The sequence below is a fragment of the Coregonus clupeaformis genome, chromosome 20 (assembly GCF_020615455.1).
Source record: "Coregonus clupeaformis isolate EN_2021a chromosome 20, ASM2061545v1, whole genome shotgun sequence".
Lineage (NCBI taxonomy): Eukaryota > Metazoa > Chordata > Actinopteri > Salmoniformes > Salmonidae > Coregonus > Coregonus clupeaformis.
In genome coordinates, this window is record NC_059211.1 from 44,806,972 (window position 1) to 44,824,697 (window position 17,726).

The 17,726-nt window shown below is 43.4% G+C and overlaps 1 protein-coding gene across 2 annotated transcripts; it reads left to right on the forward strand.

Annotated features, from left to right (window-relative positions):
- Positions 1-30: 30 nt before the first annotated feature.
- Positions 31-17,695, forward strand: LOC121533490 (signal-transducing adaptor protein 1). Of its 2 annotated transcripts, none has more exons than XM_041839472.2 (14): positions 31-118; positions 10,344-10,415; positions 10,544-10,663; positions 10,752-10,808; positions 11,286-11,443; positions 11,597-11,728; positions 11,921-11,990; positions 12,553-12,655; positions 12,989-13,090; positions 13,447-13,503; positions 13,608-13,685; positions 14,926-14,997; positions 16,713-16,856; positions 17,050-17,695. In XM_041839472.2, exons 1-14 carry the CDS (start codon positions 77-79, stop codon positions 17,103-17,105), a joined length of 1,263 nt encoding a protein of 420 aa, XP_041695406.2. In that variant the 5' UTR covers positions 31-76; the 3' UTR covers positions 17,106-17,695. The 2 variants fall into 2 exon arrangements, with proteins under 2 accessions (XP_041695406.2, XP_041695405.2); XM_041839471.2 differs by lacking the exon at positions 31-118 and adding an exon at positions 186-765.
- The last annotated feature ends 31 nt before the right edge of the window (positions 17,696-17,726 follow it).

Here is a 17,726-nt window from a genome sequence, read left to right on the forward strand (position 1 = left end):
CCAGCTTGTAGCCTAGTCCTAAAACCCGGAAATGAATTACCTCTGGTTCGTTAAACCATCCCTATGGGGAACATGAATGTGGAAAGAATACGGTTTGGGGATAAACGTCGAAAATAAGGTATGAGGTTAACACAGGCTTTGGAGACCGTGTACGCTTTGAGCTTGGTAGCCTAAATAAGTAGCCTAATTAAAACTTCAACTATAGTGAGAAACTATTTTTTATTATGGTAGTTCCTGCACTCACCGAAACTTTAAGTAAAAACGTCTGTGCTCTTCCTCATCTGGAAAAACCGGTATGGCACCAATGTGAAATAGACCAATCAGCGTTTAGCTTGCAGTGGGCGTGTTTTGGCGACAGACACCTGCCCTGCCTCTAGTGGCACCTGCAGTACTCTACCGACAATTCAACCGAAAAGGGCAATTGTTTCCAGTCAAGAGAGGAATGTCAGATGATACTTGCGCACATAACAAAAGCTTCTCCAAATTACAGCTCGACGACCAACAAACCTCGTGGCTCTAATCTGACAGGGACTATCGATTTCTTATGTTATACATTTTTTATTTGTAAACTTCTTAAAGCCATAAATCCACCCAGGTGTTGTCAAACCACTTAACCAGGAGAGCGGTGAATCACTGTCCCGGTGCGTAAACTCTTCGTCGCGCTCGGCACTGATGGCGGCCACCAAGCGAGCTGGGCGACAGCGCAACCAGCTTCCATACTGCTACTACGAAGGATACCTGGAAAAAAGATCATTCGAAGACAAGGTATAAGGATGATGCTACTTTATGTCCCCTGTAGCTCAGTTGGTAGAACATGGCGCTTGCAACGCCAGGGTTGTGGGTTCTTTTCCCACGGGGGGCCAGTATGAAAATGTATGCACTCACTAACTAACTGTAAGTCGCTCTGGATAAGAACGTCTGCAAAAAAAAAAAAGACTAAAATGACTAGTAGTAATTAAATACACTAAGGTCAGACAGGCTTCCTGTGTCGATTAAGACACCACGAAATAATCAAACAAATATACACACTTGTAGCAGGTTTGCACAGATCCATATGGCTGTGTGCCTCCTGCCGACAAACTAAACTTCCGAATACTTCCTACCCAGTTATGCTTACATACAGGTGTTCCAGCATGCTAGATAGCTAATTAGCACAGGTGGTCACTTCTGTCTGTTTTCCGTAAACAACATGGAGATATGGACCTGTGGGAACACTAACCCTATAAAGTGTAGTAATTTAACATGTATTTTTATTTATTTATTGCTGATATGAAAGATACGTTCCTTATGTATCCAAAATCATACCATAAGTAATGCGTGTTAAAGTTCAGAACGAGCGTCCGGGGCTCTTAACAAAACACCCCTGGCCCGAAGATGCCTTCATGAATAAACGCTAAAGGTAGTTAGCCTCTGTGCGCTACTGGTAGACCAATGACTGTATAATGGCCAAAACCATCGATCACGTGACAGCTTTCGTTCCTATATGAAGACTTAATATAACATTTGAAGTTGGTTAAGATGGCATCTCATGGGCTGCTTTTACACATGCAGCCCAATTCTCATATTTTTTTTCCACGAAATTGGTCTTTTGACCAATCACATCAGGTCCTTTTCAGAGCAGGTCTGAATGGTCAAAAGACCAATTAGTGAACAAAAGATCAGAATTGGGCTGCCTGTATAAACGAAGCCATGGAGACATAATGCCTAGTTCAAGACTACTCGGAAACTCAGAAATGTACGACTTGGAAACTAGTTGTAGAAAGATGGGGTCCGAGTTTTCCACTTGGAAAATATTATTATCAACCAATAGTACAAACAAATGTATGCACATTTTAACTCCGAGGTTCTGAGTTTCCGAGTTCTTTAACGTGGCATAACATGCCCAGTTTGAGCTACTCAGTGAGTGTAAGTCGCTCTGGATAAGAGCATCTGCTAAATGACGTAAATGTAAGTAACGTTGCAAGCTAGCTCAGTGCTGCCCCCTCTCATTGAGTATCTCAAGTTGAAGGCCGACAGGGGTACTGCAGGCTGCCATTAGCAACTCAATTATCCTCAATTTATTGTGTTCTATTTAAAAAATAATTGGTTCAAGGACATACAGTAAAAAGTTTGGACACACCTACTCATTCAAGGTTTTTTCTTTATTTTTACTATTTTCTACATTGTTGAATAATAGTGAAGACATAAACTATTAAATAACACATGGAATCATGTAGTAACCAAAAAAGTGTTAAACAAATCAAAATATATTTTAGATTCTTCAAAGTAGCTACCCTTTGCCTTGACAGCTTTCAACACTCTTGGCATTCTCTCAACCAACTTCATGAGGAATGCTTTAACAACCGTCTTGAAGGAGTTCCCACATATGCTGAGCACTTGTTGGCTGCTTTTCCTTCACTCTGCGGTCCAACTCATCCCAAACCATCTCAATTGGGTTGAGGTTGGGTGATTGTGGAGGCCAGATCATCTGATGCAGCACTCCATCACTCTCCTTCTTGGTCAAATAGCCCTTACACAGCCTGGAAGTGTGTTTTGGGTCATTGTCCTGTAGAAAAACAAATGATAGTCCCACTAAGCGCAAACCAGATGGCATGGCATATCGCTGCAGAATGCTGTGGTAGCCATGCTGGTTAAGTGTGCCTTGAATTCTAAATAATTCAGACAGTGTCACCAGCAAAGCACCCCTACACCATCACAACTCCTCCTCCGTGCTTCATGGTGGGAACCACACATGCAGAGATCATCCGTTCACATACTCTGCGTCTCACAAAGACACGGCGGTTGGAACCAAAAATCTCAAATTTGGACTCATCAGACCAAAGGACAGATTTCCACCGGTCTAATGTCCATTGCTCATGTCTCTTGGCCCAAGCAGGTCTCTTCTTATTGGTGTCCTTTAGTAGTGGTTCCTTCGCAGCAATTCAACCATGAAGCTTAGTGGTTAAGAGCATTGTGCCAGTAACCGAAAGGTTGCTGGTTCTAATCCCCGAGCCGACTAGGTGAAAAATCTGTCTGTGCCCTTGAGCAAGGCACTTAACCCTAATTGCCCCTGGAAGTCGCTCTGGATAAGAGCGTCTACTAAATGACAAAAAAAAAAAATTAAGGCCTGATACACACAGTCCCCTCTGAACAGTTGATGTTGAGATGTGTCTGTGACTTGAACTCTGTGAAGCATTTATTTGGCCTGCAATTTCTGAGGCTGGTAACTAATGAACTTATCCTCTGCAGCAGAGGTAACTCTGGGTCTTCCATTCCTGTGGCGGTCCTCATGAGAGGCAGTTTCATCATAGCGCTTGATGGTTTTTGCGACTGCACTTGAAGAAGCTTTCAAAGTTCTGTATTGACTGACCTTCATGTCTTAAAGTAATGATCGACTGTCGTTTCTCTTTGCTTATTTGAGCTGTTCTTGCCATAATATGGACTTGGTCTTTTACCAAATAGGGCTATCTTCTGTATACCCCACCTACCTTGTCACAACACAACTGATTGTCTCAAACGCATTAAGGAAATAAGGAAAGAAATTCCACAAATTAACTTTTAAGAAGGCACACCTGTTAATTGAAATGCATTCCAGGTGACTACCTCATGAAGCTGGTTGAGATAATGCCAAGAGTGTGCAAAGCTGTCATCAAGGCAAAGGCTGACTATTTGAAGAATCTCAAATATTTAACACTTTTTTGGTTACTACATGATTCCATATGTGTTATTTCATAGTTTTGATGTCATCACTATTATTCTACAATGTAAAAATAAAGAAAAACCCTTGAATGAGTTGGTGTGTCCAAACTTTTGACTGGTAGTGTACTTGGATGTGTAGTGTCAGCGTTTTGTTGCTGGCATGTCATGCCTAAGTTTGCTAATCTTGCCAATGGAAAAATCATTAAAGTAGTTGGCCATGTCTGTGGGTTTTGTGATGAATGAGCCATCTGATTCAATGAATGATGGAGCGGAGTTTGCCTTTTTGCTAAAAATTTCATTTAAGGTCCTCCAAAGCTTTTTACTATCATTCTTTATGTAATTTATCTTTGTTTCATAGTGTAGTTTCTTTTTATTCAGTTTAGTCACACGAGTTCTCAATTTGCAGTATGTTTGCCAATCGGTTGTGCAGCAAGACTTATTTGCCATCATGCGACGATAATTAAACATTATGAAGGTCATACATGCTTACAAGTCTTGCCCATTATTTTTTAAATTCTGGAGCCATTGGTATGAGCACAACATTGAGGGATCAGTTGTTGTTGTAACCTGGACAGCCGCTAGTGGTCGCTATTTACCTGTCTTTTGACGGAGCCACTGTCGCAGGGGTATTCAACTCTTACCCTATGAGGTCTGGAGCCTGCTGATTTTCTCTTCTACCTGATTATTAATTGCACACATCTGGTGTCCCAGTTCTAAATCAGTCCCTGATTAGAGGGGAACAATGAAAAAATGCAGTGGAACTGACTTCGAGGTCCAGAGTTGAGTTTGCAGGCACTATCGACTGGACGTGATATGCCCAGCCGGTAATACACTCGTCCCTTGGCGACTGGTTCGTACATAAAACATCCTCCATTCAGGCTGCAAAGGCATCTTGTCACGCCCTGACTCTGGGGACTCTTATTTGTTGAGCCAGGGTGTGATTTTCTATGATGTGATCTAGGTTTTCTAGATCTATGTTGGCCGGTGTGGTTCCCAATCAGAGGCAGCTGTCGCTCGTTGTCTCTGATTGGGGACCATACTTAGGCAGCCTATTGGCACTAGTGGGTTGTGGGATCTTGTTCCGTGTTAGGTATGTTGTTTGTGTACCTTGGACTTCACGTTTCGGTTCTTGTTTTGTCCTTGTGTTTAATAGTCAAATAAACATGTATGCATATCACGCTGCACCTTGGTCTGACCCGTTCATCAACGAACGTGACAGAAGATCCCACCAAACGAGGACCAAGCAGCGTGCCCAGGAAGAGCGAATAGCCATGTCACAGGTGGGCAAATGGTGGTCATGGGAGGAGATATTTGCGGGGAAAGGGCCATGGGCGAAGGTAGATGCCCAGGCAGGAGAGGAGAAACGGCGCCAACCGTGCCGACGACGGAGACCCGACAGGCAACCCCAATAAAACATTTTGGGGGGGGCACACGGGGTGGATGACGAGGCTACAGGAGGCTAAAAGGGAGAAGGAAAGTGTAGAGGCACGGCGAGAGGAGCTGGTTAGGCAGCAGAAGGAGTGGGGGTTAATAAAGGAACCCAGTCCTGCCCCTCACACCAAGCCAGTGGTGCGCAGCGCCAGCCCGGCCTGATCCTGCCCCTCGCACCAAGCCAGTGGTGCGCGTCGCCAGCCCGGCCCGGCCTGTTCCTGCCCCTCGCACCAAGCCAGTGGTGCGCGTCGCCAGCCCGGCCCGGCCTGTTCCTGCCCCTCGCACCAAGCCAGTGGTGCGCGTCGCCAGCCCGGCCCGGCCTGTTCCTGCACCTCGCACCAAGCCAGTGGTGCGCGTCGCCAGCCCGGTCCGGCCTGTTCCTGCTCCTCGCACCAAGCCAATGGTGCGTGTGTCCAGTCCGGCACGACCCGTGCCTGTTCCACCGGTGCCTGGTTCGGCACCGGTCAGCTGCTCTACTCCGGAGCCAGAGCAATCCGCTTCACCGGGGTCCAGTCCAGCTCCGGTCAGCGGCTCCACTCCGGAGCCAGAGCAGTCCGCTCCACCGGTGCCTGATCCAGCTCCGGTCAGCTGCTCCACTCCGGAGCCAGAGCAGTCCGCTCCACCGGGGTCTAGTCCAGATCCGGTCAGCGGCTCCACTCCGGAGCCAGAGCAGTCCACTCCACCGGTGCCCAACCCAGCTCCAGTCAGCGGCTCCAGTCCAGACCCAGACGTCAGCCCCTCTCCAGGTTCGGGGTCTCCCACACCAGGGTCCAGACAGGGCTTGGAGTATAGACGGAGGAAGGAGAGGGGAAGCAACGCGCCGAGGTCTAGACCAGACCAGGGGCGCAACAGGGAGGCGAAGAGTGAGAGATCGTCACGCCATGAGCCGGATCCGCCTCCAAGGCGGAATGCCCACCCGGCCCCTACCCTGTTATGTTTATGTTGTGCGGTCGGAGTCCGCACCTTTGGGGGGGGGGGTACTGTCACGCCCTGACTCTGGGGACTCTTATTTGTTGAGCCAGGGTGTGATTTTCTATGTTTGTGATCTAGGTTTTCTAGATCAATGTTGGCCGGTGTGGTTCCCAATCAGAGGCAGCTGTCGCTCGTTGTCTCTGATTGGGGACCATACTTAGGCAGCCTATTGGCACTAGTGGGTTGTGGGATCTTGTTCCGTGTTAGGTATGTTGTTTGTGTACCTTGGAGTTTCGTTTCTTGTTTTGTCGTTGTGTTTAATAGTCAAATAAACATGTATGCATATCACGCTGCGCCTTGGTCCTTCTCCTTCATGAACGAGTGTGACACATCTGTTTCCTCATTTAACTCAATTTAATGGGTGACCGAACTTTAAAAAACGGGGAAAATATGTGTACTTTCTTAATAAAACACAATTTTCCGCCACTATGCTAGAGTGCCTAATGCTACATCCGGATGTTGCGCACCGCCTTCAGCCAGGGGTAAACAGACTGCTTCAACCACTCTACCATGGTGCTGGAAAATGGTTGTAGTTAGACAGTAGGCCTATGCATATTTCCGCCTTTTTTTGTCCGAGCCGCCATTAAATCGAATTATGGTGAAAACCGATGCCTTTGCAGCCTGAACGGAGGATGTTTTTTGTACTCGCTGGTCGCGGGGGGTTAGGAGTGCAAGCCTTCTTACGTTGGGGAGCCAAAGACCAGACAACATATACTTTGGCGAACCTTGGGGCTATTGTGGTTGACTGTGCAAGAAGGGCTGTTCCAGATGAGTGATTAACTCACTAATGTGTGGAATGAGCCTGTGCCACTACTTGAGCAAGCTGGAAACTCCCGGGAATTTCCTGTAAGATTTCTTATCGTCATGGTACAACACAAAAGCCAACATGTCAAGAGATGTCGGGCAATTCCACGGTAACGAAATTGCACTGATACTCAGATTTTTCACTTAAAATGTATGCCAAACAAAAACCTTTGATTTAAAAGTTTAACAAACCATACAACTATATGCTAGTGATGGGGGGGGAATAAATACAGTTGAAGTCGGAAGTTTACATACACTTAGGTTGGAGTCATTAAAACTCGTTTTTCAACCACTCCACAAATTTCTTGTTAACAAACTATAGTTTTGGCATGTCGGTTAGGACATCTACTTTGTGCATGACACAAGTAATTGTTTACAGACAGATTATTTCACTTATAATTCATTGTATCACAATTCCAGTGGGTCAGAAGTTTACATACACTAAGTTGACTGTGCCTTTAAACAGCTTGGAAAATTCCTGAAAATGATGGCATGGCATAGAAGCTTCTGATAGGCTAATTGACATAATTTGAGTCAATTGGAGGTGTACCTGTGGATGTATTTCAAGGCCTACCTTCAAACTCAGTGCCTCTTTGCTTGTCATCATGGGAAAATCAAAAGAAATCAGCCAAGACCTCAGAAAAACATGTGTAGACCTCCACAAGTCTGGTTCATCCTTGGGAGCAATTTCCAAATGCCTGAAGGTACCACGTTCATCTGTACAAACAATAGTACGCAAGTATAAACACCATGGGACCACGCAGCCATCATACCGCTCAGGAAGGAGACGCGTTCTGTCTCCTAGAGATGAACGTACTTTGGTGCGAAAAGTGAAAATCAATCCCAGAAAAACAGCAAAGGGCCTTGTTGGAGGAAACAGGTACACAAATATCTATATCCACAGTAAACGAGTCCTATATCGACATAACCTGAAAGGCCGCTCAGCAAGGAAGAAGCCACTGCTCCAAAACTGCCATAAAAAATCCAGACTAAGGTTTGCAACTTCACATGGGGACAAAGATTTTACTTTTTTGAGAAATGTCCTCTGGTCTGATGAAACAAAAATAGAACTGTTTGGCCATAATGACCATCGTTATGTTTGGAGGAAAAAGCGGGAGGCTTGCAAGCCGAAGAACACCATCCCAACTGTGATGCACGGGGGTGGCAGCATCATGCTGTGGGGGCGCTTTGCTGCAGGAGGGACTGGTGCACTTCACAAAATAGATGGCATCATGAGGAAGGAAAATTACGTGGATATATTGAAGCAACATCTCAAGACATCAGTCAAGAAGTTAAAGCTTGGTCGCAAATGGATCTTCCAAATGGACAATGACCCCAAGCATACTTCCAAAGTTGTGGCAAAATGGCTTAAGGACAACAAAGTCAAGGTATTGGAGTGGCCATCACAAAGCCCTGACCTCAATTCTATAGAAAATGTGTGGGCAGAACTGAAAAAGCGTGTGGGAGCAAGGAGGCCTACAAACCTGACTCAGTTACACCAGCTCTGTCAGGAGGAATGGGCCAAAATTCACCCAACTTATTGTGGGAAGCTTGTGGAAGGCTACCTGAAACGTTTGACCCAAGATAAACAATTTAAAGGCAATGCTACCAAATACTAATTTGAGTGTATGTAAACTTCTGACCCACTGGGAATGTGATGAAAGAAATAAAAGCTGAAATAAATCGTTCTCTCTACTATTATTCTGACATTTCACATTCTTAAAATAAAGTGGTGATCCTAACAGGGAATTGTTACTAGGATTAAATGTCAGGAATTGTGAAAAACTGAGTTTAAATGTATTTGGCTAAGGTGTATGTAAACTTATGACTTAAACTGTAGTTACATATCAAAATATTATTTGTGATAAATTGTATCGTTTTGACAATATCGCAATATTATTTTTGCGCTAGTTGGCTGTACCGTCACCAAAACTCCAATATTTTAGCATCATAGCTTGTTCTCCATCTTCTTTTCGGAAGCCAATTTGTTTTCAGGCCTTTTATTTCCATGACTGATCAAAACGAGTTTTCTCATGGCTCTCTCTTGTCCCACTGCAGCAGATATATGGTGAGCAACATGTTTAGAACATCGAATCGCAATAAATTCACTGTATCAAATCGCAATACATGAGAATCGGCATCTAAGTATTGTGATATCGTATCGTGAGGTCCCTGGCAATTCCCAGCCCTACTCTGCACAAGGACTACTTTTAACAGTTGACACACAACAATATCCCTGTGAGCCAAATGGCTGAACATTTCATATGCTATATGGAACAATTAAAGTTGGGTTGTCTTGTGATGTCTGGATTCCCCTGAAGGACAGTAGTCTTTGCACCAACAATTAATCCCCTTCTTTCTTACTTTTTTAAGCCATATTCATCAGGCCACAGTTGAGACATTGTCTTACTGTTTGCGATGGTCACAATATTCCTGGCTAATTGGATAACTAACGCAGAAAATGTCTGCATGCCGGCTCTAGTATGTGTACTATGGGTGGAGCATACATTATAAATGGTTTCTGGTAAATGTGTAGGGTGTTTCTTTTGGACTTTGGTTGTTCTCGCTGAAGGAGCCAAGGGATGACAGAGACAGAACTGGTTAGACTACTGAATGTCACAAGGCATTAAGATTAGAGCAGGCTGGTGTGACAGATTAGATGAATGACAAGTCTTTATTATTGTCTTATTTGCTATATTGTCCTATTTGAGCGTAGGGATGGGCTTCAGACATGACTGGACAGTGTTGGGGCGCTAATAAAGGCATCGCGTGATGGTATTTGGTTGTTTTTCTAATCTGTCATTCAGCGTGTTCTGTTCTGTTATTTACCACCAGAGTCGTTCCATGTCATTTCAGCAAGCCATGATACCCACCATCTCAGATTGTTATGACATTGTTTCTGTGGTTAGAAACAGGTAAGATTGGCATTCCTGAAACATTATTTTCTTGACATTTTATTGTATCTCTGAGAAATGAAGCTAATTGATTGCACCCAAATGGGCCCTTTTAATTAATAGGATTCAGATAATATTCAATAAATATAGTACCCGACATCCGATTTGGACCATACTTTTTCCTACCAATGAGTAAGATCTGAGGAATCCCCCCAAAATTGTCAAAAGCCACCCACGGTGTGGTCATCTTCACAATTCAAGCCAGTCCTGTCACAAAGGTGAGCTTGATGGGAACTAGACTCGGTCAGTCAGTTCAACAGGATTTACATGAATTACACTGGGAGAACAATTCTCAACAATAATATAATGTGCCACTGTGTAGACTGGTGACTCAAATGACAACTCATTACATGCGACTATACTGACATGAACTATAGATGGTGAATTCCAGCTTATCTCATGCAGTATTCTTGTAAATTGGCCTCTTTATGTCTTTATGGTGTCATGCAATGTATGATAGCCATTGTCTTGTGTATCTTCCACCATCTCTGTCTGTCTGTCTAGGCATCTCGGAGACTATGGACATGCTTGTGTGGGAACACTCTTTTCTTCTTCAACAACACCAACGACAGCGATGTGAGTTAACTGGAAGTAATGGGCTAGAGAAGGGGACATTAGATAGAGGAAAGATCAGTGGTCGGTCTATTGGGGTGGTGGGCACTCCCATTTATCAATGTATACTCGTTTGTGTGTGTTTTCAACAGTATGTGGAGAAACTGGAGCTCCGTGACCTCATCTCCGTGACGGATGACTGCAGTCGGGACAGAAACCTGGAGGCAGCCAGACTCATCCTGCGCATGGAGGATGGGGAGATCAAAATCACTGTAAGGACATGGCTGACTATTTTCCTTTTTGTTTTGCATTACAATTGTTTTATCAATGGTTTAATGGGTTCTCTCCCTCCCTCTACAGGCCCCAAGTCTAGAAGCTCGAGAACTATGGAAAGGTTTCATCTACTCTGTATTTGAGGTTAGTGAAACATGATACAGCTAATTCACTATCATACCACATATGGCTCAGTAGGCTAGTTTTCCTGGTAATACCTGGTCAGTAAACTGAGAATAATTCATTTTATCTCTGGGTTCAAGCACTGCTTATCAAAAAAACACAAAGGGACTTTCTCCAGTCTTGACAGGGATTATAATAACATCAAATCACAAATATAATATTTTTATTAGTTTTTTTGTAATTTTACCCCCCTTTTTCTCCCCAATTCCGTGATATCCAATTGCGATCTTGTCTCATCGCTGCAACTCCCCAATGGGCTCGGGAGAGGCGAAGGTCGAGTCATGCGTCCTCCAAAACATGACCCGCCATTTGATGAAATAGCATTGGCAACAATGGCATAATGGCACACAGCTTAGTCAATATTGCCTCAAACATTTCCAGTGTTTCATGGCCTTTGGTCTAAATGATGGTAAATACTCCTTGTGTCTCTCCCTCCAGCTGTCAGTGCCCAGCTCACTCAACCTGCTGCCAGGCCAGATCCACATGATGAGAGAGACGGTAGAGACCGAGAGGGAGAGACGGAAGACCCTGTCCCCTACCCCTGCTTCAGCATCCAGCTCCAACCTTTACCTCAGCCTCGTAGGGGACATGCCTGCGTGAGTGCCCTATATATACATTATAAGACTAGGGGACAAAGGTGTTGATAGTCGGAGGTTTACACTGGGCTCTTTACTGGTGTCTGGCTAGCTCTGTTTGCCCAATTTTGTACTACTGTTCAGATGTGCTATATGTGGATGTTCTGTGTGCAGGTGTTACCAGCCCGTGTCTCGTACTGAGGCAGAGATGACGTTGGAGAGACACTCTGATTGTGGGAACCTGCTACTACGGCCCGGCAGGGACGGCGCCTCATTGGCTGTCACCACTCGACAGGACCTCAATGGGTACGCTTCCCCATTCCTACAGTACAATCAAAGAAAATACATGTCACATGATCATTTGATTAATAGTCTATGAAAGCAACATGCATGCTGAATCAAGTGAAGGAAAGGCCATACTTATTTGTTCATGTGACAGATTATTGCTTATAATCAATTAATGTGCCGCTCATTGATACTATCGCTCTCTTCTGTCAGGTCTGTGTTCAGACACTATCGCGTGACAAGGAAACATGACGGAGGATACACAATTGATGTAGAGACTCCAGTGAGTGTTTCCTGCTTCCTCATTCCCGAATACACCTGCTTGTCCACTGCCACACACAACACTTTAAACACAATACTTTAATGAGTTTTTATTTGTCTAATAGAACATAAAATAATCAATTTATAAAAAGTTATTTTCTTTATGGCAAATAACTATTTCTCACTTTTCCTCATTCTAAATGTATGAATGGGAATTCTCGTCTTGACTCTAGAGAGGCATTGAACCTCAGGTTAACCCAATGTGAGGGAGTGATAAGGAAGACATTGATGAAATATTCCACATGTAGTCACAGGACAATAAACCATAAGATTCTTTGCCTGCCCTTGTTTTCTCCTGAAAAACAGACAAATATATTACCTTTATTGGTGCTTTTTGATGTTATGACCTGGATAAGGCCTTAGTTTTAGCCAATCTCTGAGCACTTTACTCTGATTGCTGGCACAGAGTGCGTGCTAAATGTTTCTCTAAATGGGCCATATTGACAGAGTTGTCAGCTGTTTCACTGTATTTACAGTATGAGGTGGTGTATGCAGAATGTTAATGATGATGGTTCTGCCTGTAGATCTCCTGTGCCACACTGCATGATGTCATCAACTGTCTGGTGGACAGGACTAATGGAACTCTGACACCCTTCATTATGGAAGGACCCTATGAAGAGAGCATCAGTAAGACAGAGCACACACCACTTACTACTGCTCTCTTTCATTCGCTCTATCTTACGTTCTGTCTCTTACATTCTTCCTCATTTTCTCTCTCTCTCTCTCTCTCTCTCTCTCTCTCTCTCTCTCTCTCTCTCTCTCTCTCTCTCTCTCTCGCTCTCAGTTTTCCCTCTCGCTCTCAGTTTTCCCTCTCGCTTTCAGTTTTCCCTCTCATTCTCAGTTTTCCCTCTCATTCTCAGTTTTCCCTCTGGGTTTCTGTTCCTTGTCCATCATGAACTAAATATAGCTCTGGCTTATCAGTCATGTTGGTCATACCATTCATGCCCTCTGTCTCCGCAGCATTTGTTCAGGCAAATGAGGAGAATGGAGAGAAGAGTCTGCAGTGTGTCCCCAGTACTCCCATCCCCCGTGTGCCAGTCCCTGCTCTACCTCCCAAACCAGGTATACATACATCCCTTACTGGGACCTCCTTGACCCTGTTAACAAACACACACGCACTCACACGTTAACAATGTCACCAAATGCACTTAACCACTTATAGCTCTCATTCAAATTAGGAATTAGAGATAGTTGCCTTTAACACACATTTTTTGACAAGTAGACAAGACAGGTAGTCCATTTGCGTCATGTTAGACGCAATCTGGCGTAAGACAATGGGAAAGGATCTGATCCTAGATCTACTTGGCAACTTCTATCTCAAGCTTCAAATTATGAATGTTTTGCCTTATTAATGAACAGCTTCAATGAGTTGTTATGCTAAAGAGGAGATAAAAGGGAATATTGTGTTTTAATCCCAGGTCCAACTCCAGAGTCTGAGTCAGATAGAGGAGAGAGTCTTTACCTCAATGACACCCGTGAGTACTATCCTCTGTCCCCCTCCCCTCTGTCTTCAAACACACTTCAAGTATGATTTAATTCCTCACCCTCGGTTGCTATTCTTGTCTGTGTTCTTTTCCAGAGAAAGAAAAGGAAGAAGACACTACTGTGCAGCCTACTCACCCCTCTCAGACCCCTCCCACACGCTTTCGTCTGCCAGGTGAGTCCCACTATCTTAAAACTACTGGTACCGTACTACTCTAACAAGTTAACTAAAACTAAAACTAAAATAGGAAAAAACGATTTAGTAAACTGCAGTGGTGGAAAAAGTAACCAATTGTCATACTTGAGTAAAAGTAAAGATTCCTTAATAGAAAATGACTCAAGTGAAAGTCACCCAGTAAAATTCTACTTGAGTAAAAGTATTTGGTTTTAAATATACTTAAGTATCAAAAGTAAATGTAATTGCTAAAATATACTTAAGTATAATTTCACATTCCTTATATTAAGCAAGCCAGACAGCACCATTTTCTTGAATTTTTTAATGTATGGATAGCCAGGGGCACTCTCCAACACTCAGACATAATTTACAAAGAAGCATGTGTTTAGTGAGTCTGCCAGATCAGAGGCAGTAGGGATGACCAGGGATGTTCTCTTGATAAGTGTGGGAATTAGACCATTTTCTTGTCCTGCTAAGCATTCAAAATGTAATGAGTACTTTTGGGTGTCAGGATAAATGTATGTAGTAAAAAGTACATCATTTTCTTTAGGAATGTAGTAAAGTAAAATATGTCAAAAATATCAATAGTAAAGTACAGATACCCAAAGAAACTACTTAAGTAGTACTTTCAAGAATGTTTACTTAAGAACTTTACACCACTGGTAAACTGAAATAAAATAATAAAGAAAAACTAAAACTATACTGAAACATATCTTTGACTGCAAAATAAATTAAAAACCATCATAAATAGTTCAGTGTTTTTATTTTATTTTTTATTTTTCAAATAGGCCTAGCTTGTGCATCACTCACTAGCTATTACCAGAGAGGAAGAGGCGAAGCGAGAGGATTACCTCCGCCCAAAACCTTTCCCTGCGAGATAAGCAGACATTTTTGCATGGTGGTCTGAGTGTCAAATTACATGAGGCTTATTTGATTAAATAGAGTAGTGTTTAGGTTGTTACAAATATTCTGATATGAGAGCCCTGCTATAGGCCTATAACACATAAATGGGACTAGCCTCCCACGCATAGGCTACTTTCTGTCCCTAACACTGAAACTAAATATAAAAATTAAATAATGAAAACTAACTGAAACTAAACTGAATTTCAAAAAAACTAATATAAAATCACTACTATAATACCTTGCCTCAGCCATTAACAAACTGAAAGATATTTCATGAACTATGTACTTGAAACGTATAGAGGAGCAACATTTTGAAACATATTGTTTTATGTTTCAGTGATGATGCCCCGTCAGACCCCCCATTTGCCCCATCAGACATCTCTGTCAAGTGAAGTGCCGCTCAGCTCTGGTGAGCAGCCTGTTGTCTTGACTTCTGCTTTCTTGCAAAGATAATTTTCGTGGTCTTGGTAGATACAGTGCATGCGGAAAGTATTCAGACCCCTTGACTTTTTCCAAATGTTATTACGTTACAGCCTTATTCTACACATAAATACCCCAGAATAACAAAGCGAAAACAGGTTGTTATAAATGTTTGCAAACGTATTAAAAATAAAAAACATATCTTTATTTACATAAGTATTCAGACCCTTTGCCATGAGACTCGAAATTGAGTTGGGGTGCATCCTGTTTCTATTGATCATTCTTGATATTTCTACAACTTGATTGGAGTCCACCTGTGGTCAATTCGATTGATTGGACATGATTTGGAAAGGCACACACCTGTCTATATAAGGTCCCACAGTTGACAGTTCATGTCAGGTCAAAAACCAAGCCATGAGGTCAAAGGAATTGTCCGTAGAGCTCCGAGACAGGATTGTGTCAAGGCACAGATCTGGGGAAGGGTACCAAAATATTTCTGCAGCATTGAAGGTCACCAAGAACACAGTGGCCTTTTATCATTCTTAAATGGAAGAAGTTTGGAACCACCAAGACTCTTCCTAGAGCTGGCCACCCGGCCAAACTGAGCAATCTGGGGAGAATGGCCTTGGTCAGGGAGGTGACCAAGAACCCGATGGTCACTCTGAGACAGCTCCAGAGTTCCTCTGTGGAGATGGCATATGTAAAAACGCACATGACAGCCCGCTTGGAGTTTGCCAAAAGGCACTTAAAGACTCTCAGACCATGAGAAACAAGATTCTCTGGCCTGATGAAACCAAGATTGAACTCTTTGGCCTGAATGCCAAGCGTCACGTCTGGAGGAAACCTGGCACCATCCCTACGGTGAAGCATGGCGGTGGCAGCATCCTGCTGTGGGGATGTTTTTCAGCGGCAGAGACTGGGAGACTAGTCAGGGTCGAGGGAAAGATGAAAGGAGCAAAGTACAGAGAGCTCCTTGATGAAAACCTCCTCCAAAGCGCCCAGGACCTTAGACTAGGGTGAAGGTTCACCTTCCAACAGGACAACGACCCTAAGCACACAGACAAGCAACGCAGGAGTGGCTTCGGGACAAGTCTCTGAATGTCCTTGAGTGGCCCAGCCAGAGCCCGGACCTGAACCCGATCCAACATCTCTGGAGAAACCTGAAATTAGCTGTGCAACAACACTCTCCATCCAACCTGACAGAGCTTGAGAGGATCTGCAGAGAAGAATGGGAGAAACTCCCTAAATACAGGTGTGCCAAGCTTGTAGCATCATAGCCAAGAAGACTCAAGGCTGTAATTGCTGCCAAAGGTGCTTCAACAAAGTACTGAGTAAAGGGTCTGAATACTTATGTAAATTTGATATTTCCGTTTTTTATTTTAAATAAATTGGCAAAAAGTTCTAAAAACCTGTTTTTGCTTTGTCACTATGGGTTATTGTGTGTAGATTGAGGGGGGGGGGAGAGAAACACTTTACTCCATTTTAGAATGAGGCTGTAACGTAACAAAATGTGGAAAAAGTCAAGGGGTCTAAATACTTTCCGAATGCACTGTATATCATTTTATAAGGCAGTCGACATGCAAAAAAAAACGTATCATGGCACCTTGTTGTTTTTTGTCTTGCGTGTTTCTTTTTTAGGCTATCCACTGAATCTTCCCTTTGGGAATCAATCAGTCAATGAAATTGTTCTCCCTTGTGTTGTAGGACCTGAGAGGAAGGCCCTGATGCCACCACTGGTGCCCTCTGTTCGTACACCTCATACCTTCCGCTCCACCTCTACAGATACCCCTGACACCAGGTTGAGAAGCATCACTGTGACTTCTGTCACACCAGACACTGTTGCTCAGAGTAGGTCAACCATTTTGATCTTTTCTTTTTTACTATCTTTTCATTTAGAAGAGTTCCATCCATCTAGAATATGATTTTGAGAGGTAATAGCTCAGGGAACTTGTTACAAATGTATTGTTGAAATGCAAATAAAACCATTCCAAAGTTAAATCCTTAAATGCTGTTTTTTTTTACTCTCTTGTGTTCCTTTCAGCCATCTCTGAGGAGCTCAAGTTGAAGTTGGAGAAGAGGCGGGCGCAATATCAATAACCTCTCCTGGCAGCTTAGTCAACCAGCAAGTGGGAAAAACCTGCTACAACAATGGCATCACAACAAAATGGGGACACTCCCTCAACATTCTACTACTACTGCCCTAACATGTCACTTTCTATGGTAGACAGACAGACATGGACCGTGTTTCCCTCTGTCAGACTCAGCCTCTCTGGGCTACTCTGGCCGCCTCCTCCCTTGGGCTGGGTGCCTGATCTCGCCCTGCTCCTTCTCAGCTGGCTGTGTCAGCTCAGACTCTAAGATGAATGCCTTATCGATTCCTCCTTCCTGTATCGCTTCATCTAACCCAGACACTAGCAAATTAACGCACTGTAAATCGCCATGTAAATGTCACATTATTCTCACCACAGTTGTTTGTATATTTGCATATTTATTGAAAAAGTACAATATGCCTACAGTATCAAATATTTGTCTAAACCTGTCAGTGTTTTTCTGTCTTCTATATTTATACTGAGATCACTATATATTTGTCTCTCAATTCTACAACAGACTTTTGTCAGAAAGGCAATGAAGCCAATGTGTTATTGTCTCTGGCTGTATCCTGAATGAAATCAAAGGAATCACAGGGATCCTGTCTCTATTCTTGTGAGAACAAAATTG

Excerpts from the sequence above, each read along its gene's own strand:
- LOC121533490 (XM_041839471.2), top strand. The coding sequence starts at position 673 with ATGGCGGCCACCAAGCGAGCTGGGCGACAGCGCAACCAGCTTCCATAC. Across the intron at positions 11,444-11,596 it reads CTCGTAGGGGACATGCCTGC|GTGTTACCAGCCCGTGTCTC; the intron begins GTGAGTGCCCTA and ends TTCTGTGTGCAG. Across the intron at positions 13,504-13,607 it reads TCTTTACCTCAATGACACCC|AGAAAGAAAAGGAAGAAGAC; the intron begins GTGAGTACTATC and ends GTTCTTTTCCAG.